Raw genomic sequence first — 21991 nt, 5'->3', positions numbered from 1 at the left:
CTAGAAGAGACAATGTCAGAATCACTGGATTACCTGCCATAATCAAAAGATGGAACTAGACAGCATCTTTCAAGAAATTATTAACGAAAATTGCCTTGATATCCTGGAAGCAGAGGGCAGAATAAGCATTGAAAGAACCCACTGATCACCCCAGGAAAGAGATCCCAAACTAAAAATTTCAAGGAACATTGTAGCTAAATTTCAGAATGATTAGGTCAAAGAAGAAATATTTCAAGTGGCCTCAAAGAAATAATTCAAATATAGGGGAGCCGCAATCAAGATTACACAGGACTTAGCAACTGCAACATTAAAAGATCAGAGGTCATGGAACATGATATTCTGGAAGGTAAAGGAACTAGGAGTACAACCAAGAGTCACTTACCTGGTGATATTAAAGATCAAGGGAAAAAATGGTCATTCAATGAAAGAGAAGGATTTCAAGCTTTCATCAAAAGACTAGAATAAAACCAAAAATTTGATCTCTAATATAATGACCCAAAAGAAGTATAAATGGTAAAAAGGGAGAAGAAAACACAAGGGATTCAATAGCGTTAAACTATTTACATGCTAATATGGAAAGATGATACTTGTAATTCTTAAAAAATGTATCACTAATAGTACAGTTAGAAGGAATATATGTATATAGAGGGGATGAGTAGAAGGTGAATTTGAGGAAATGTCATAAAAAAATTAAGATATGATAAAGAGGAATACCATAGGTGAAAAGGAAGGGACATGTGGAATGGGGTAAATTACTTCACATGAAGAAATGACAGAGACCCATTACAGTAGAGAGGAACATGGAAGGGTAGGTGGTAGACATCACTTTAACCTTGCTCTGATCCATATTGGCTCAAAGAGAGGGTTCTATATATAATCTGTTTAATATTAAAATATATATCACCTTACAAGGAAGTAGAAGGGGAGGAAATTAAGTAAAGGGATGGACTAACTGAAGAGTGGCAGATAAGGGGAGGTGGTAGACAGAAGCAAAACAGCAATGATAAAGAAAAGAATGAAAGGAGAGAAAGGACAAACAGAGGGAAGAATAGGATGGAAGGAATTATACAGTTAGTGTTCATAATTGTGAATGTGAATACGATGAACTCTTCTATAAAATGGAAATGAATAGAAGAATGGATCAAAAATCAGAATTCTGCAACATGTTGTTTATAAAAAACACACCTGAAACAGAGAAACACAAAAAGAGTAAAGGTTAGGGACTGAAGCTGAATCTATTATGCTTCAGCTGAAGTTAAAAAAAAACAGGGGTAGCAATCCTGATTGCAGATAAACTAAAAACAAAAATAGACATAACTGAAAGACATAAGTAAGGAAAGTACATCTTATACCATAGACAATGAAGCAATAGCAATGCAAAACATATATGCACCTAGTGGTATAGCACCCAAATTCTTAAAGAAGGTAAGCAAGTTATAGGAAGAAATAGACAACAAAACTATACTAGGGGGATCACAACTGTCCCCTCTCAGAACTAGGTAAATCTAACCAAAAAATAAACAAGAAAGAAATTAAAGAGGTCAGTAGAATATTAGAAAATTTAGATATGCCAGATCTTTGGGAAAAACTGAATGGAAACAGAAAGGAATATGCTTTTTTCTCAGCAGCACATTACACCTACATAAAAACTGATCATGTATTAGGGCATAAAAAAAGTCAAAATGAAATATAAAAAGACAGAAGTATTAAATGTGCTCTTTTCAGGTCATAATGCTACAAATATTACATTCAACAAAAGGCAGTGGAAAAATAGATTAAAAATTAATTGGAAACCAAATAATCTCATCCTAAAGAATAAGTGGATCAAAAAACAAATCATAGAAATAATCAGTAATTTCATCAAACAGAATGAAAAGAATAAGACAACATACCAAAATTTATGGGATGTAGCCAAAACAGTACTTAGGAAAAAATTATTTCTCTAAATTCTTACATCAACAAATAGGAAAAGAACAGATCAATGAATTGGACTTGCAATTAAAAAACACAGACAAAAAAGAACAAATTAAAAATCCCCAACTGAGCACCAAATTGGAAATCCTGAAAATCAAAGGTGAGATTAATAAGATTGAAAGGGAAAAAATAAATAAATAAATAAATGATAAATAATTATTTATATAATGAATAAATAATTCTAGGAGCTGGTTTTGTACAGAAAAAAAAATCCATTAAGATAATTAAGCCATTGGTTAATTTGATTAAAAAAAGAAGAAAATCAATATCTGCTATTGAAAATGAAAAGGTTAAATTATCACCAATGAAGAAGAAATTAATTTATCATTTGGAAATATTTTGCCCAATTTTATTCCAGTGAATCTGACAAAAATGAATAAAATTGATGAACATTTATGAAAATATAAATCATCCAAATTAGTAGATTAGGAAATAAAATCCCTAAATAACCATATCTTAGAAAAAAATTGAACAAGATATTAATGAACTCCCTAAGAAAAAATCCCTAGGGTCAGAGGGTTCATAAGTTAATTCCACCAAATATTTCAAAACAACTAATTCCAATATTATATAAACTATTTGGAAAAGTAGGCAAAAAAGGAGTCCTACCAAACTTCTTTTATGAGACAAATAAGGTACCTAAACCAGGAAGAGCTAAAATAGAGAAAGAAAACTGTAGACCAATATTGCTAATGAATATTGATGCAAAAGGTGTGAACAAAATACTAGCAAGGTGATTACAGCAATATATCGTGAGGATTACACACTATGACTTAAGTGGGATTTATATCAGGAATGTAGGGTTGGCCAAATATTAGAAAAACTACCAACACAATTCACCATATCATTAATAAAACCATTATATGATTTATCTAAATAGATGCTAAAAAAAACTTTTGATAAAACATATTACTCGTTCCTATTAAAAACACTAGAGAGCATAGGAATAAAGAGAATTTTCCTTAAAATCATAACAAGTCTCTATCTAAAGTCACCCACAAGCATTATGGTTATGGGGATAAGCTAGAAGCCTTCCCGATAAGTTCAGGGGTGAAACAAAGATGCCCTTTATCACCGCTATTATTCAAGATAGTACTAGAAATGTTAGCTATAGCAATAAGAGAAGAAAAAGAAATCAAAGGCATTAGAATAGTCAATGAGGAAACAAAACTATCTGCAAAGAGTACTTTGCAGATGATATGATAGTATGGTTACAGAACCCTAGAGAATCCATTAAAAAACTATTTGAAATGATTAACAAATTTAGCAAAGTTACAGGATATAAGATAAACTCACATAAATCATCAATATTTCTTTATATGACCAATGAAACCCAGGAGCAAGAGATAGAGAAATTACATTTAAAATAACTGTAGACAATATCAAACATTTGGGAGTCTACCTACCAAGACAAAACCAGGAACTATATGAACACAATTACAAAATATTTTTCACACAAATAAAGTCAGATCTAAACAATTAGAAAAATATCAATTGTTCATGGAGAGACTGAACCAATATAATAAAAATGGTGATTCTGTCTAAACTAATTTATTTATTCAGTGCCATATCAATCCAACTACCAAAAACTTATTTGACAGAACAAGATAAAATAACAACAAAATCCATCTGGAAGAACAAAAGGTCAAGAATATCAAGAGAATTAATAAAAAAAGGAAGGTGGCCTAACAATATCAGATCTCAAACTATATTATAAAGCACTAATCATCAAAACTGTTTGGTACTGGCTAAGAAATAGAATGGTAGATCAGTGGAATATATTAGGTACACAAGACACAATAGTCAACGACCACAGTAACCTACTGTTTGATAAATCCAAAGATTCCAGCCTTTGGGATAAGAACCCACTATTTGACAACAACCGCTGGGAAAATTGGAAAACAACAGGACACAAACTAGGTATAGACCAACATCTCACACCATATAGCAAGATAAGGTCAAAATAGGTAAATGATTTAGACATAAAAGGTGCATTTAGAAGACCAAGGAATAGTCTACCTGTCAGATTTATGGAGAAGAGAAGAATTCATGACTAAACGAGATAGAGAACATTGCAAAATGTAAAACAGATAATTTTTATTATATTAAAATAAAAAGCTTTTGGACAAAGAAAACCAATGCAACTGAGGTTAGAAGGAAAGCAGAAAGCTAGGAATCAATCTTTATAGCAAGTGACTATGATAAAGTTCTCATTTCTCAAACATATAGAGAACTGAGTCAAATTTGTAAGAATATATATTCTCCAACTGATAAATGGTCAAAGGACATGAAAAGGCAGTTTTGAGATGAAAAAATCAAAGCATACAGGCATATGAAGAAGTGCTCTAAATCATTTTTGATTAGAAAAATGTAAATTAGAACATTTCTGAACTACCATCTCACACCTACCTATCAGATTGGCTAATATGACAAAAAAGAAAAATGGTAATTGTTGGAGAGGATCTGGGAAAATTGGCACACTAATATCCTGTTGATGGAATTGTGAAGTGATCCAAACATTCTGGAGAGCAATTGAAAACTATGCACAAAAGGCAACCAATCTGTGAATACTCTTTGTTCCAGAAATACCACTACTAGGTCTGTATCCCAAAGAGATCATAAAAAGGGAAAAGGACTTATATGTGCAAAAATACTTATAGTAGCCCTTCTCATGATATCAAAATATTTGAAATTGATGGGATATCATCAATTGAGAACTGGCTGAACAAGTTGTAGTATGAGTGTAATGGTATACTACTGTGCAATGAGACATGAGGAACAGGCAGATTTCAGAAAAACCTGGAAAGACTTGTACTAGCTGATGCAAAATGAAATGAGCAAAACCAGGAAAACATTGTACATAGTATCAGCAGCATTGTGCAACTATCAACTATGAATGACTTAGCTCTTGTCAGCAACACAATGATCCAAGACAAATACAAAGAACTCACAAAGGAAAATGCTATCCACATCCAGATAAAGAACTGATGGACTCTGAATGCAAATTGAAGTATATTTTTTCACTTTATTCTTTTTTGTGTTTTTTTCTTTTGATCTATTTTTTCTCTCAAAACTGTGACTAATATTGAAATGTTTTATATGATAGCACATGTATAACTTACATCAAATTACCTACCATTTTTGGAAGAAGGGAGGGGAAGTAGGTAGGTAGAAAAATTTGCTACTCAAAATCTTGTAAAAAATGAATCCTAAAATTGTCTTGATATGTAGTTGGGGAAAAATAAAATACAAAAAAAGCAGAAACATCAGCTTACTGATAAATGTCTGTATAGTTAAAGCTATGCTTTTTTCTAGTAGCAATGTATGGGTGTGAGAGTTGGACTATAAGGAAAAGTGAGCACCACAGAACTAACATTTTTGTTAATGTTAGTGAGTGGTGCTGTGAGGAAGACTTTTAAGAGTCCCTTGGATAGCAAGGAGATCAAATCAGTTGAAACTTAAAGAAATTAATTCAGGCTATTCACTGGAAGATCAAATACTGAAGCTTAAATACTTTGGCCACATACTGAGAAGGTGGGACTCAATGGAAAAGATTGAAGACAAAGGGAAAAGGGGACACCAGAGTCTGAGAAGAATAGATGGTGTCATGGAAACAATGAACATGAACGTGGACGCACTTCAATAGATAGTGTAGGATACAAGGGCCTGGCATCTATGTAATCATGAAGAGTCAGGCACAACTGAATGCCTGAAGAACAACAAATACAAGTTCTGTGTAAGGAAGACTTGTACAAGAAAAATGAGGTGTGACAGAGTGAATTGAAGAGGATGGGATCATATCTTAAAAAAAATGAAATCAAGCAGTGAGAGAGAAAGATATTGGGAGGAGAAAGGGAGAATTGAATGGGGCAAATTATCTCTCATAAAAGAGGCAAGCAAAAGACTCATTAGTGGAGGGATAAAGAGGGGAGGTGAGAGAAAAACATGAAGTCTACTCTCATCACATTCCACTAAAGGAAAGAATAAAATGCCTACTCATTTTGGTATGAAAACCTATCTTACAATACAGGAAAGTGGAGGATAAGGGGATAAGCAGAGTGGGGGGGGATGATAGAAGCGAGGGCATGGGGAGGAGAGTGCAATTTGAGGTCAACACTCATGGGGAGGGATAGGATCAAAAGAGAATAGAAGTAATGGGGGACAGGATAGGATGGAAGGAAATATAGTTAGTCCTATACAACACAACTATTATGGAAGTCATTTGCAAAACTACACAGATTTGGCCTATATTGAATTGCTTGCCTTCCAAAGGGAAGGGGTGGAGAGGGAGGGAGCTAAAGAAGTTGGAACTCAAAGTGTTAGGATCAACTGTAATGTTCTTACCACTAGGAAATAAGAAATACAGGTAAAGGGGTATAGAAAGCTATCTGGCCCTACAGGACAAAAGAGAAGACAGAGACAAGGGCAGAGAGGGATGATAGAAGAGAGAGCAGATTGGTCATAGGGGCAATTAGAATGCTTGGCGTTTGGGGGGGGAGGGGAGAAAAGGGGAGAAAATTTGTAACCCAAAATTTTGTGAAAATGAATATTAAAAGCTAAATTAAAAAAAAAAAGAAAAAAAAAAAGAAAAATGAGGTGTGGCTTACTGACTCTTCCTCTGAAACATAATTATAGGATATAACTAGTCAGTTAGATGACTCCGTGGATAGAGTGCTGAATCTGGAGTCAGGAAAACCTGAGTTTAAATTCAACCTTAGATACTTATTAGCAGTATGACTTTGGGCAAATCACTTAACCTCTGCTTGTGTAGGAGGCAACAAGGTGGTTCGGTGGATAGCATTCTGGGGCTTGGAGTCAAAAAGACCTGAGTTCAAATCTGGCTTCAGATGCTTACTAGTTGTGCGACTTAGGCAAGTTACTAAACCTGTTTGCCTTAATCCACTGGAAAAGAAAATGGCGAACCACTCCAGTACCTTTGCCAAGAAAAACCCATGGACTGTATGATCCATGAGGTCACAAAGCATCAGATATGATTGAATTGTGGGAACAACAAAAGCAAAATAATTGTTCAGGCTTTATTAGTTGTAGGACTGAATTTGTATTGAGACCTTGGGATCAACTGCAGCTTTACATAAAAATAAAATCTCTAAAATGTTAATTATCCAAGGAATTGAAATACACATGTAATCCAGGAGAATGATTTCCAAGACTGAAGCCATAATAATTTCAAGATTTCTAAGGAAGGAAGTACATATTTCAAGATGTTCTTACGAATCCCATGTTACAATTTTTTCTCATCCTGTCAAGAGATATTCCAAGAAATGCAGTCAACTAAATGTAGTTGATTAAAATAAGTGGAATTTTTCTGTATATAAAAATAATTTCTTGGTTTTCAACTTTTTTTCTGTAAAGAAATCTTGTTCAGATGCTAGAATTTGTACCAGTAATAACAATTATTTCCTAATCTTAAATCCCTGCTCTCCCTGACCCAAACCAAAGTTCAGCCAAACAGAACCAGAATCAGAAAACATCCCTAGGAAAGAAATTTCCTTCTCAGAAATATGAGATTTAACATAAACTCCTTGTCCAAAAAAGGAGCTAGAACAGGTACTGGAGATGTGGAGAAGATGATAAAACAAAGCAGCACATCCTATTGATCCTGGGTTTGGTTTTTTCCAACTAAGTTGCAAAAATAAATAGGTGGTGAGTCTGTCATGTAAATTTACAAGGTATCTTCACAGGAAGATTCCTTAATATGCCATCCCACTTTCACTTATATGGCTTTAGTACACATTTGCAATTTCCTAGTTGGATTTCTGCACTTTCAGTGGACACACCTAATAACCACAAACTCTCTCTTTCCATACTTACAAACTCTGAAAAATTATCTTTGATAAGACTAGAGTAAGATTATATCAGAAATAGTTTACCATATATGGATGAGAGGAGACCTATACTTCCTTGCCATCTGCATGAGGAGATCATGACAGAACAAAATACATGATGGCTTTAAGCCTGCAGAGAAGCTATGCATGCTGGTAGAAAAGTTCATCCTGAGGAATATACTTTACATGCAGTGATAGTAGTGTCTTGGCTGTTTCTTTCTGTAGCCTTGTTCCATTGAGAGGTAGGTAGCCAATCTTCTGGCCTTGGGCATACAGCAGGAATGTGCCCACAGATGGTGGTATTACATCGGGACGTGGGGATGGTAGAATGGTGGGAGGAGCAATGCTCGGTATACCTGCCATAGGAGGAAGAAAGAAGAGACAAAGACAAGAAAAAAAAATTAGTTAAATTAGGATTCCTCTAGGTCACAGTCTACATAATCTAAGACTCTCCACCCAACAGATGTGTTCCAGATGTTCTTTTAAATGAAATTTGGATTTCTAGGAGGTTTTTAAAAATAACAGTTTTGGAAATCTGCCTATTATTCATACGAAGGAATACAAAGCTGGAAGATACTTTACAATTTAAAAAAAATAAGTTTTGGTGCCTAGTTTGACAGGCAAATTTCTTTCATACTGACCTACTTTGGGGGACAAAGAGAAAAGAAAGAGAGTGATGGTAATGGAAAGGACCATATGGTCTCATAAATCCCAGATGTTAAGTAATCACGAAAACTAAAAATGAGACCAAACATTAAATCATGGCAGGGGGATGGAGGGATTGGGCAGTAGGGTCTCCACTTGTGACTTCATTGGCATAGATAATCCCCAGGGAGGAAATTCCCTCTGCCAATGCAAATCAGAATTTTGTCGTATCTTATAGCCTTGGACAGTACCCTGGAAAATGGAGAATTTAAGGGACTTACTTCTATATGTTCAGTCACACAAACAGTATTTACTTACTAGAGGCAGGTATTCCTGACTCCGAGGATGGTTCCCTATTCACTATGTCAAGCTGCCTCCCAAATGTTTATATGAATATCCTATGGACCAGATTATAAATTATTATATCAAATTTATTGATTTTTTCTTTCCTTCTATCCCTTCATCTTAGGCACTTTCCCTGGAGAACAAGTAGCCTAGGATTAAGTGTAATGTTTAATCAGTATCATGGCTTTTCCTCATTTCTCCAAGCATTTGTATGCCATAATGAATCCTTAGGGGGCTCTTACATGCAGGAGTGATTCCTGGCTGTGATCTAGTTCCTTCAACCTCTCTGCCATCCTTATCCACACACCAACAATAGTTGCTGTTTCCATGACATTGCAAAGGATTAAAATGGCCAAACTCATCACACTGTGGAACATACTGGTCTTCCCGAGATCTCCCACCATAGTGCTCCAGAAGACTTTTCCTCCAGCGCTCACAAACTGTCTGTGGTCCCTGTGTAGGTTCTAAAGTAAGAAAGAAAAGTCTTTTATTGAGGGCCAAGTACAGAATTCAGTGCACATGCTGCTGACCCCAAGTTCTACTTCTTATATCTTCTGAATGTTCAATTAACAAAGAAAAGCAAGTTCCTAATTCCCATTCCTGGACCAGAGTTCACTACAAGAGCTTCCAAAGTTACCACACAAAGCACAATATCAACATGAAGCAAAAGAGAGCCATTTTCATTATTTTCCCTTAAGCATTTGTCATCAAGGTTTAACAACTAAGAAAACAAAGGGGGATAAATACTCAAACCAGGATGAAGGAGCTTAGCCTAAGAAGAACTAAACAGGTTCTAAAGCTGAAAGAAATACAGATACATAGGAATTCTTATTCCTTTCCCCCAAAATCTCTCTACTGAGGTACAATCCAGCCGCTCTTCCCCTTCAGATTTATCCATTTTCCTCTCTGATGAGGCATCAATATGGATTTTCACTCAGGAAATGGACTCAATCTCTATGGCTCCAGAGAACCATCAAATTAATTTTTGTCCTGTTCAAGTTCCAGTATCTGAAAGGGGTGGGAAGAGGGAACAAGCATTTATTAAAGGACAGGACTCATACTAAGCACTTTACAAATATTATCTCATTTGATTTGAAAGACTGATATATATGTGATATACATATATATATATAAATTCAATAACATGTATGAAGTCCTGAAAAATGCACATTGTTCTGTGTGCTGGGACGATAAAAAGATTAAATAATGCACAGTTTTTGCCTTCATGGACCTTACTATCTACAAACTACAGAAATAATTATAATACCAAATAAGCCATTTATATATGAAAATACTGCAGGTACATATACACACATCCAATATGTATTTATATACATATACATTTATATATGTTATGTACAACATAATATATAAACATACCTTGCAATAAAATGTTTGCTTACATATGTCAATTACTAAACATTTATTAAGCACCTGTTATGTGTTAGGTACTATGCTAAGCACTGGGGATACAAAAATAGGTGAAAGACAGCCCCTCTCCTCAAGGAATTTATAATCTAATGGGGGAGACAACATGCAAACTGATATATACAATGCAACATACAGGATAAATAAGAAATAATGAAGAGAAAGGATAAAGAGGGGCTGGAAAGGTTTACTTTAGAAGACAGAATTTTAGTTGTGATTTAAAGGAAGGCAGGGAGGTTAGTATTTGGACTGCAAGAAGGAGAGCATTCCAGGTATGGAGCATAGCCAGAAAGAATGCCTGGAGCCAAGAAATAATGTCTTGTTCACAGAACAGCCAGGAGACCAGTGTCACTGGGTCAAAAAACACTTGTCAGAGAATAATATGTAAGAAGACTGGATAGGTAGGAGGAAGTTAAGTTATGAGGGGCTTCAAATGCCAAACAAAGCATTTTGTATTTGATCCTAGAGGCAATAGGAAACTATTAGAGTTTTTTGGGTGAAGGTAAGAAATGATTAGACCTGCCTTTTGGGAAAATCACTTTAGTGACTGAATGGAGGGTGGATTGTAATGGGGAGACACTTGAGAAAGGCAGGTCCACCAGCAAGCTAAGCAAAGTGTTAGGTGATGAGTGCCTGAACTAGCATGGTAGTAAGGTCAAAGGAGAGAAGGAAGTGTATTCAAGAGATATAATGAACGTAAAATCAACAGCCCTTAGTAACAACTTGGATATGGGGATGGGGCATGAAAGAGAGTGAGGAATATAGGAAGACTCTTAGGTTGTGAGCCTGAAGGGTTGTGAGGTTGGTTTTACCCTCTACCAAAATAGGGAAGGTAGATAAGTTCTGTTTTGGACATGTTGAGTTTAAGATGTCTACTGAGAATCCAGTATGAGATGTCTGAAAGATCATTGGAGAGTTAAAATTTGAGGTCATCAGCAGAGAGATTGGGGGAAAAAACGTAGATTTGAGAATCATCGGTATAAAGATATTAGTTAAATCCATGAGAACTGATGAGATCACTAAGTGAAGTCATATAAAGGGAAAAGAAAAGAAGGCTCAAGTCAGAACTTTGAGAGACATCTACAGATAGAGGGTAGATCTGGAGGAGGATTCAGCAAAGGAAACAGAGAAGGAGTGGTCCAGTAGGTAGGAAGAAAATCGAGAGAGAGTGGTATCCTGAAAATCTAGAGAAGACAGTATCAAGGAGAGAATGATCAACAGTATCAAAACTGCAGAGAAGTCATGGAGAAAAGACCATTGGATCTCACAACTAAAAGATCATTAGTAACTTTGAAGAAAGCAGTTTCAGTGAAATGATAAGGTCAGAAGCCAGATTATAAGGGGTTAAGAAGAAAGTGAGAGGAGAGAAAGTGGAGGTACCTATTGGAGATAGTCTTTTTGAGTTTATTTACAAAGAGCAGAAAAGATACAGAACAATAGTTAGCAGGGACGAAAGGATCAATTGAGAGTTTTTCAGAAGGAAGACATGAGGTGGGGTGGAGCTAAGATGGTGGAGTAGAAGGATGAACCTGCTTTTTGCTCTTCCCCCATAGCCCATAAAAATACCTGTAAAAATGACTCTAAACAAATTCTAGAGCAACAGAAGCCACAAAATGAAGGAGTGAAACAGATTTCCAGCCCAAGACAACCTGGAACACCAAAAGGAAAGGTCTACCACACTGGCTTGGAGCAGAGCAAAGCCCAGCCTTGGCCATGTGGTGCTGCAGACAGGACTGGAGCAGGCTTCAGGGAATGGAATCACTAGCAACAGCTGCATTTCCCAGATTTCTCAACCCACAAATGTCAAAGACAGCTTCATAGGTCAGTGAGAAAGCTTTTTCACCTGGGTGAGAAGGGAACAGGGTCCAGCCCTAGCCCTGACCCCAGGGTAGCAGAAGTCACTGCAGCACAACATCCATTTTTGGAACCCTTGTCCTAAAGACCCTGGGGGAATCAAACTGCTGATCTGGGTCTCAGTCTTGAGTGGTGGCCCTGGGATGAGGAAGAACACTGTTGTGGTGGAGTTGGTAGAGGCTCTAGAGGGGAATTCTACTCCCAGATCCTGGGCAGAAAAGTTTGTGGTTGCTTTCAGACCAGAGCACAGACCAAGAGAAGAGTAAACTCCTCTCCCTTGATTGTGCCACCTTGGAGGAACTGAGAACTTACAAGTCGCTAAAGTATACCCTCCACCTGACAAAGGACTCAAAAGTCAAGTAGCAGGTTTGGAAAATGCCCAAAAAAGGGAAAAAATAAGACTATAGAAGGTTACTTTCTTGGTGAACAGGTATTTCCTTTCATCCTTTTGAATGAGGAAGTACAAAACATACCATCAAAGGAAGACATAAAAGTCAAGACTTCTGCATCCAAAGCTCCAAAATAAATATGTGATGGTCTCAGGCCATGAAAGAGCTCAAAAGGGATTTTGAAAATCAAGTAACAGAGGTGGAGGAAAAATTAGGAAGAGAAATGAGAATGATACAAGAAAATCATGAAAACTGTCCTGATAGCCTAGACCCATGGAGTAAAACAGAAATGGAAAGAATTCATTGATTACCTCCTGAAAGAGATCCGCAAAGGAAAACTCCTAGGAATATTGTAGCCAAATTCCAGACTTCTCATGTCAAGGGGAAAATATTACAAGCAGCCAGAAAGAAACAATTCAAGTATTATCGAAAAACAATCAGGATAATGCAGGATTTAGCAGCTTCTACATTAAGGGATTAAAGGGTGTGGAATATGATAAGTGAAAGAAACTAGGATTAAAACCAAGAATCATCTACCCAGCAAAAATGAGTATAATACTACAGGAGAAAAATGGTCACTCAGTGATATAGAGGACTTTCAAGCAGAGTTGAATAGAAAACTTGACTTTCAAATACAAAAATCAAGAGAAGTATGAAAAGATAAACAGGAAAGAGAAATCATAAAGGACTTTCTAAATTTGAATTGTTTACATTCCCACATGGAAAGATCATATTTGTAGCTCTTGAAACCTTCCTCAGTATTTGGGTACTTGGAGGCATCATACACACACACACACACACACACACACACACACACACACACACACATATAGATGGCACTGGGTGAGTTGAATCAGAAGGGATGATATCTAAACAATTAAAATTAAGGGGTGAGAGGAATATATTGGGAGGAGAAAGGAAAAAATGGAATGGGGCAAATTATCTCTCATAAAAGAGGCAAGAAAAACTTTATCAATGGAGGGGAAAAGGGGTAAGAGGGAAAACGTGAAACTTAGTCGCATCCTATTTGACTTAAGGAGGGAATGGCATGCACACTCAACTTGGTATGAAAATCTATCTTACACTACAGGAAAGTAGAGGGAAGGGGAAAAGTGGAGTCTGGGGGGAATGATAGAAGAGAGGGCAAATGAGAAGAGGGAATAATTAAAACTAGACACTTTAGGGAAAGGGCAAGGTCAAAAGAGAACAGAATAAATGGAATGAATAGGATGGAGGGAAATATAGTTAGTCTTTCACAACATGACTATTATGGAAGTCTTTTGCAAAACTATACATATCTAGCCTATATTGAATTGCTTGCCTTCTCAGTGGGGATGGATGGGGAAGGAGGAAGGGAGAGAAGTTGGAACTCAAAGTTTTAGGAACGAATGTTGAGAATTGTTTTTACATGCAACTGGGAAATGAGAAATACAGGTAATGAGGTATAGAAATCTATTTTGCCCTATAAGAAAAGAGAGAAGATGGGGATAAGGGAAGTGAGGGGGGTGATAGAAGGGAAACTAGATTGGGGGAAGGGATAATCAGAATGCACAGTGTCTTGGGGTGGGGGGAGGGGAGAAATGGGGAGAAAATTTAGAACTCAAAATCTTGTGGAAATGAATGTTGAAAACTAAAAATAAATAAATAAATTTAAAAAAAAACAGAAGCAAGACATGATTTTGTAGGCAGGAGGAAATAAGCCACCAGAGAGGCAGACGTTGAAAATAAATGAAAGACTTGGGGTAACAGAGGAGGCAACCTCTTGGAAGGGATGGAAGGGAATGGAATCACTTGAATAGGATGAGGAATCAGTCTTGATAAGGACTAATACCACTTCATCGTCTGAGACAGGAGTGAAGCAGAAGGCACTTGAATAATAGGGGATGAGGAAAAGGGGAGAAATGGAATTCAAAATGAATGGACTTCTTTTTTTAACTCTAAAATATGAGGTAATGTTCTTAGCTGAGAGAATGGGGAAGGGAGATGATTTAAAGAGGCATGAAAAGGTTTGCAAGAGCCACCATGAAGAATGAGATAGTGAGTTGATAAGGGAGTTAGAGCAAAACTGCCTTGTAGCTGTGAGGACCCAGTTGAGATTATGTAACACAAATCTGTAGTGTACCCAGGAATGGTTGTTATTTTCCTCCACCTTCATTCAGTAGCATGTGTGTAGAACCAAAGGTGACAAACAAAGGTGATGTGATAAGGAGGTTAGGTATTCAAGGGAAAATGTTGGGGTAGTGTTGAACTGATTCACTAAGGGGTCAAGATGGGAAGAAAATGATAGAGTGACTATTGAAAGAGAGATATACAGGGAGAAAATTGAGGAACAAGTGAGTGGAGGCCATGGTGTGGATGAAGAGCAGAATTATGTAAGGGAAGGCAGAAGGACAGATGAAAATTGTCAGATAAGGGGATTTCAGAATTCTTGAACATTTGTGAGTGAAGGCAAGATCAAGAATTTAACTATCTTCGTGTGTGGTTGAATTATATGGGCAATGAGTAGGTTGAGGAATTGAGTAGTTAGGGTGTTTGAGGAAGAATCAATATGTTTGTTGAAATTTCCTAGCAGAAGAGAAGAAATTGGGGAGGAGATAAAAATTGTAAGCCACATATCAAACTCATTGAGGAAGGGAAGGGAAAGACCTGAGGGTCTGTAGACAATGGCTACCAGTATTTTTGATTGTGTGGCATCTTGTTTTTACATATTTATTAGCTTATTGTTTCTCATTAGATTGTGCGTTTCTTGAGGGCAATATCTGTCTGTTGTCCTTTTTTGTATCTCTAGAACTTAACACAGTGCCTGGCACAGAAAGTGCTTAAAAAATATTTACTGACTGATTTCTTATTCTTTTTCTCACACAAGAAGTCTTTACACTGGCTATGCCCTTTCTTAGAATGCAGTCCTTCTTCACTTATGCCTCCTAGAATCCCTAGTTTCCTTTTAAACTCAGCACAAACGCTACCACTTACACAAAGCCCTTTCTATTGAATCCAGCTACTAGTGTCTTATCCTTCAGATTAGCTTTTATTTTTTTATATAGACACATGTACATGTACTTTACCCTAGTAGAATCTAAGTTTCTTGAGGGCAGAGATAGTTTGATCTTTCCTTGTATCCTTGAACAGTGCATGGAGCATAGCTGACTTACAGTAAATGCTTGTTGATGACAAGTTTCTTGCTTACATGATATGTAATATGGTATATTTAGTGATATGTCATTAAAGATTTTTTGATGGTGTAGCTAAATTATAAGCGAATTTATGGAGAATAAAGGAAGCAATCGATAAAATCACAAAATTATAGTAATAGAATATATACCATTTCAATTCAGTAAAACAAACATTTGTAAAGAATCTAAGGATTTGCATAATCTTCAATGTAAGGCATCAGGTCCATTCATTGAAAGTATCTATAATGTCATAAAAGAAACTGTAAGTTTAATACTCAAATCTCCTCCTGTCCTTGATGTCTTACCAGGAGAACACTGAAATCCATCTCCATAGTAGCCAGGTTGGCAGTGGCAAGAGAAGGAGCCAGGGATATTATGGCAAACAGCAGCAGGGTGACATCTTTCTTCTATACATTCATCAACATCTGCAGATACCAGGAATGGGAAGGAGCAAATAGAAAAAGGAAAAATAATTATAACTTCATTGTACATTGTTTGCATGATACTTCTATAGTTGTGAAAAAGACCTTAGAGACCATCTCAACTATTTTATCTTACAGTTCGGGAAAGTGTGGCCCAGTTTTTTGCCCAAAGTTACATAAGTAGTAAACTGATCTGAGAGACCTCAATGTATATGGACCTGGCTTGGAAGGGAATCAAATAAGCTTTTATACAGCACCTCCTAATGTTCCAGGCACTGTGCTAAGTGCTTTACGAATATTATTTTATTTAATCCTCACAACAAGACTACAAGATAGGTGCTGTAATTATCCCTATTTTACAGTTGAGGAAACTGAGGCAGACAGCAGTTAAGTGACTTTCCCAGGGTCACATATTTGGAAATGTCTGAAGTTGGATTTGTCAGGTCTTTCTGACTACAGGGCCATTATTCTATCCATTGCACCAACTAGCTGCCTCATGAAAGTATTAATTTCAGAGTTCCTTAAGAAACATGATTTTAAAGATTCAAAAGTAATTGGCAGACTTAATACTGTTCCTAGAGTTGTAACATACTATATAAGAAATTTTAACTCATAAGAAATCAGAGGTTAGCAAAGATTAGAATTATGAGGACCAGAATACACCGTTGGTGGAGTTGTGAGCTGATCCAGCCATTCTGGGGAGTAATTTGGAACTATTCCCAAAGGGCTATAAAACTGTGCATACCTGTTGATCCAGCAACACCACTACTAGGTCTATATCCCAAAGACATCCAAAAAAAGGGAAAAGGACGTATTTGTACAAAAACATTTATAGCAGCTCTTTTTGTGGTGGTTAAGAATTGGAAATCAAAGGGAATTAGGAATGACTAATCAAGCTGTGGTATATGATTGTAACAGAATATTATTGTGCTGTAAGAAATGACAAGCAGGATGATATCAGAAAATTCTGGACTTAGATGAACTGATGCATAGTGAAGTGAACAGATCCAGGAGAATGTTGAATTATTGAGAATAAAAACCGTATTGTTCAATGAATGACTAACTATTCTCAGCAATCAATGGTCCAAGACAATCTCATACTATCCAACTCCAGAGAAAGAGCTGATATTTGAATACAAGCTGAACCATGTAATTTTTTCCTTTCTTTCTTTTATTCAAGTCTTCTTGTATCAAATTACTAATATGGAAATGTTTTATATAACTGTATATGTATAACCTATATCTGATTGCCCATCATCTCAGGGAAGGGATAGGGGAGGCAGGAAGGAAAAGATAGAATTTGGAACTCAAAACGTTAAATAAAAATGTTTAAAAAAAATTGAAAACTATATTCATTAGGGAAACTGGACAATAGCTTTCTTTTTCTTTGGTCTTACTGGTTTAGATATCAAAGGCATGTTTGTGTTGTAAAGGAAATTTGGTAAGACTCCTTTTTGCCTATTTTTCAAAAGAGTTTATAAAGTATTGGGATTAATTGTTCCTTAAATATTAGACAGAGGAGTGTATTCCAGTGTGCAGTCCCTGCAACAGCAAACCAGGAACAGGCCTTTGGAGCAATCACTTGTAAATCCATCTGATCCTGGGAATTTTTTCTTTAAGACCTCGTTTATTCTTGTTCAATTTCTTTTTTTAAAAGATAGGTTTATTTAAGTATTCTATTTTCTCTTCTCTTATTTTTGGCAATTTATAATTTTGCAAACATCTATGTCACTTATATTGTCAGATTTATTTGCATACAATTGGGTAAAATATTCATAATAATTGCTTTAATTTTATCTTCATTGGTGGTACATTCACCTTTTTCACTTTTGATAATGGTAACATAGTTTTCTTTCTTTAAAAAAAACAAGTTAGCAAATGGTTTATTTATTATTATTTTTTCCCATAAAACTAGCTCTCATATTTCTATTAGTTCAATTATGGTTTTTTTACTTCCAATTTTATTAATCTCTCCTTCACTTTTTCAAGATTTCCATTTCGTTGTTTAATTGGGGATTTTATATCAATTCTTTTTTCCAATTTGTTTTACTTATATGCCCAGTTCATTGATCTGTTTCTTCTTTCTTTTATTCTGCATCTCATAAATTTTAGTATGTTCTCTCACTGTCATTATCTTTAATAAAATTATTTATTATTTCTATGACCTGTTTTCTGATTCACTCATTCTTTAGGATTAGTTGTTACCAATTACTTTTTAACCTATGCTTCCACAGCCCTTTATTAAATATCATTTTTATTGTCTTTTAGTCTAAAAAGGGTATGTTTAAGATTTTTGCTTTTCTGCATTTGATTGTGAGACTTTATGTCCTATTACATGGTCAATTTTTGTGAAGGTGCTATGTAAACTGAGAAAAAGGTATAGTCTTTTCTATTCCTATTAGATTTTCTCCAGAGGTATATCATATCTAACTTTTCTAAAATTTCCTTTCATTAGGAGCAGAGCCAAGATTGTAGAGTAAAGGTAGGGAAATCACCTAAGCATTCCCCCAAACTGCTCCAAATACTTAAAAAAACCCAAATATAAACAAATTTTAGAGCAGCAGAACCCACAAAAAAGACATAGTGAAACAAATTCCAAACCCAAAACAACTTGGAAGTTTGGCAAGAAAGGTCTGTGGCACCATGGTGACAGAAGAGCATAGTCCAGTGCACAACACCTGCCATAGCAAGCCAGGCCTTTGTAATGACTGAATCAGCAGCAGCAGTGGTGGCAGCTACTTCCAGAGCTCTCAGGCCACAAACTGAAAAGGGGGACAAACAACTGGTCAGAAGATTACCAAAGTCGTTTTTGCTGGCACTAAGGTAGGACTCTGTTATTTTGTCCATATTCAGATCTGGGTAGCAGTCCTGGGTGGAAGTCCCAGGGCAAGGAGGAGTGCTGGCTCACAAGAACTTGTGGCAGACCTTGTCACAGTTACAGCGCAGAAAAGAATGCTTGTGATTTCTCATAGACCAAAGCACAAACCAAGGGAGTAGTAAACACTTCTCCTTAGATCATAACACCTTGGAAGAACTGAAAACTGACAGGTCCCTTGAAGTATCTCGGAAAACAACTGCACAAAAGCCCTGAAGCTTGGGACAGTGCACTCTCCACTCTCAAAACAGAGCCCTACTTTAATAAAAGAGTTAAAAGTCAAGTAATAGCATGGAAAAATGAGCAAACAATAGAAAAAACCCTGACTAGAGAAAAAAGTATGGTGATGAGGAAGATCAAAATACACACTCAGAAGAAGATAATAAGATCAAAGCTCCTACATCCAAAGCCTCCAAGAAAAATATGAATTGGTCTCAGACCATGGAAGAGCTCAAAAAGGATTTTAAAAAACAAGTAAGAAAGGTAGAGGAAAAATTTGGAAGAGAAATGAGAGTGATACATGAAAATAATGAAAAACAAGTAAACAGTTAGGTAAAGGAGACATAAACAAACACTAAAGAAAATACATACTGGGCTAAATGGTAAAAGAAGTCCAAAAAGCCAACAAGGAGAATAATGCTTTAAGAAGCCAAATTAACCAAATGGAAAAGGAGTTCCAGAATCTCACTGAAGAGAATAATTCCTTAAAAATTAGAATGGAGCAAATGGAAGCTAATGACTTATGAGAAATTAAAAAAAAAAACCAATCAAATAAAACCAAAAAAATGAAAAAACAGACAATGTGAAATAACTCATTGGAAAAACAATTGGCCTGGAAAATAGATCCAGGAGAGATCAGTTAAAATTATTGAACTACCTGAAAATCATGACAAAAAAAGTCTAGATGTCATCAATTAAGAAACTATCAAGGAAAACTGTCCTGATATTCTAGAACTACAGGGTAAAATAGAAATTGAAAAAAATCCACTGATCACTTCCTGAAAGAGATCACAAAATGAAAACAGCCAGGAATATTATAGCCAAATTCCAAAGTACTCAGATCAAGGAGAAAATATTGCAAGAAGCCAGAAAGAAATAATTCAAGTATGGTGAAGTCACAGTCAAGAGAACATAATATCTTGCAGCTTGTACATTAAGGGATCAGAGGGCTTGGAATACGATATTCTGGAGGGCAAAGGAGCCTGAATTACAACCAAGAATCACCTATGCAGCAAAACTGAGCATTAACCTTCAGAGGGCAACATTGAATATTCAATGAGACAGAGCGCTTCTAAGCACTGATGAAAACACCAGAGCTGAATAGGAAATTTTACTTTGAAATATAATACTCAAGAAAAACATAAAAAGGTAAAGAGAAAAGGAAAATCATAACATTAAGCTGTTTACATTCTTACATGGGAAGTTGATATTTGCAACTCATAAGACCCTTTTCATTATTAGGATAGTTAGAAGAAATATATATAGATGGAGGGCACAGTTGTGACTTGAATATGAAGGGATGACATCTAAAAAAAATAAAATCAAGGGTTGAGAGAAAAATGTACTGAGAGAAAGAGGAAACAGAAAGAGTGGGGTAAATTATCTCACATAAAGAGGAAAGAAAACGTTTATACAGTGGAGGGGAAAAGTGGGAGTAAGTGAGGGAGAATGAGCAAGTCTTTCATCAGAATTGGCTCAAACAGGGAATAACATACACACTCAATTGGGTATGGAAATTTATCTTACCACATTGGAAAGTAGGAGGAGAAGGGGGTGGGATGATAGAAGGGAGGGCAGACTGGGGCAGGGGGTAGTCAGAAGCAAAACACTTTTGAAGGGGGACAGGGACAGAGAGTATAGAGTTAATGGGGAGGAATAAGATGGAGAGAAATAAACTTAACAATAGTAAGTGTGAAAAAATTTTGAAGCACATTTCTCTGTTGAAGGCCTCATTTCTCAAATGTAGAGAGAACTGAGTCAAATCTATGAAAGTAAGAGCCATTCTCCAACTGATAAATGATCAAAAGATATGTTTTCAAATGAAGTAATCAAAGCTACATATAGCCATATGAAACAAAAACTAACTCACTATTGATTGGAATAACGCAAATTGAAACAGTTCTGAGGTAGTACCTCATACGTATTAGATTGACTAATAGGACAGTAAACGTAAATGACAAATGTTGGAGAGGATTTGAGAAAAATGAGATATTAATGCACTGTTTGTAGAGTTGTAAACTGATTCAACCATTTTGTAGAGCAATTTGGAACTATGCTCAAAGAGTTATAAAGCCATGCATCCCCTTTGATCTAGCAATACCACTACTAGGTCTGTATTCCAAAAGAGATAAAAAACAAAAAGGAAAGGGACTTGTATTACAAAAACATTTATAGCAGCTCTTTCTGGGGGCAAAGAATTAAAAATTAAGGGGATGCCCATCAATTGGGGAGTGACTGAACAAACTCTGATACATGATTATAATGGAACATATGATATAAGAAATGATGAGCAGGATGCTCTGAGAAAAACTTGAAAAGACTTGCACGGGCTGAGGCAAAGTGAAATATTCTACGTACAAAGTAACAGCAGTATTGTAAGATGATCAGCCAAGAATGACTTAGCTATTCTCAGCAATACAACTATCTAAGACAACTCAGAAGGCCTTATGATGAAGAATGCTATCCACCCCCAGAGAAAGAACTGATGGTGTCTGATTACAGACTGAAGCATACTTTTTTAAAAACTTTCTTTCTTTTTCTTGAGTTTTTTGTCTATGTTTCCTTTCACAATATGACTGTTAAGGAAATGTTTTGCAAGACTACACACATGTAACCTATATACTACACATATATAACTTTCTTAATGAGGGAAGGGTTGGGAGGGAGGGAAGGGGGAGAATTTGGAACTCAAGGTTTTAAAACACAAACATTAAAAATTGTCTTTACATGTAACTGGGGAAAAATAAAATACTAAATAAAAATGAATCTATTTTCATCTCTTTAATGTCTTTCTTATTTGTTTTATTGTCCAATTTATCTA

General features: G+C 35.9%; 1 protein-coding gene across 2 annotated transcripts in view; it reads right to left on the bottom strand.

Moving 5' to 3' along the window:
- NID2 (nidogen 2) overlaps positions 1 to 21991 on the bottom strand; it is a 119124-nt gene that overhangs the window by 12176 nt on the left and 84957 nt on the right. For both annotated transcript variants that reach the window (XR_011971808.1, XM_072629712.1), the window contains exons 12-14: positions 15960 to 16079; positions 9053 to 9274; positions 8007 to 8176 (exon numbers count right to left, since the gene is read on the bottom strand). Coding sequence is in view for 1 of the 2 variants with exons in the window: in XM_072629712.1 (XP_072485813.1) it covers positions 8007 to 8176; positions 9053 to 9274; positions 15960 to 16079 (512 nt within the window). In the remaining variant the exon portion in view is untranslated. The remainder of the gene's footprint in view (positions 1 to 8006; positions 8177 to 9052; positions 9275 to 15959; positions 16080 to 21991) is intronic.

This window comes from Notamacropus eugenii, chromosome 1, assembly GCF_028372415.1.
Source record: "Notamacropus eugenii isolate mMacEug1 chromosome 1, mMacEug1.pri_v2, whole genome shotgun sequence".
NCBI lineage: Eukaryota > Metazoa > Chordata > Mammalia > Diprotodontia > Macropodidae > Notamacropus > Notamacropus eugenii.
This window is presented reverse-complemented; position numbering and strand designations above follow the sequence as displayed.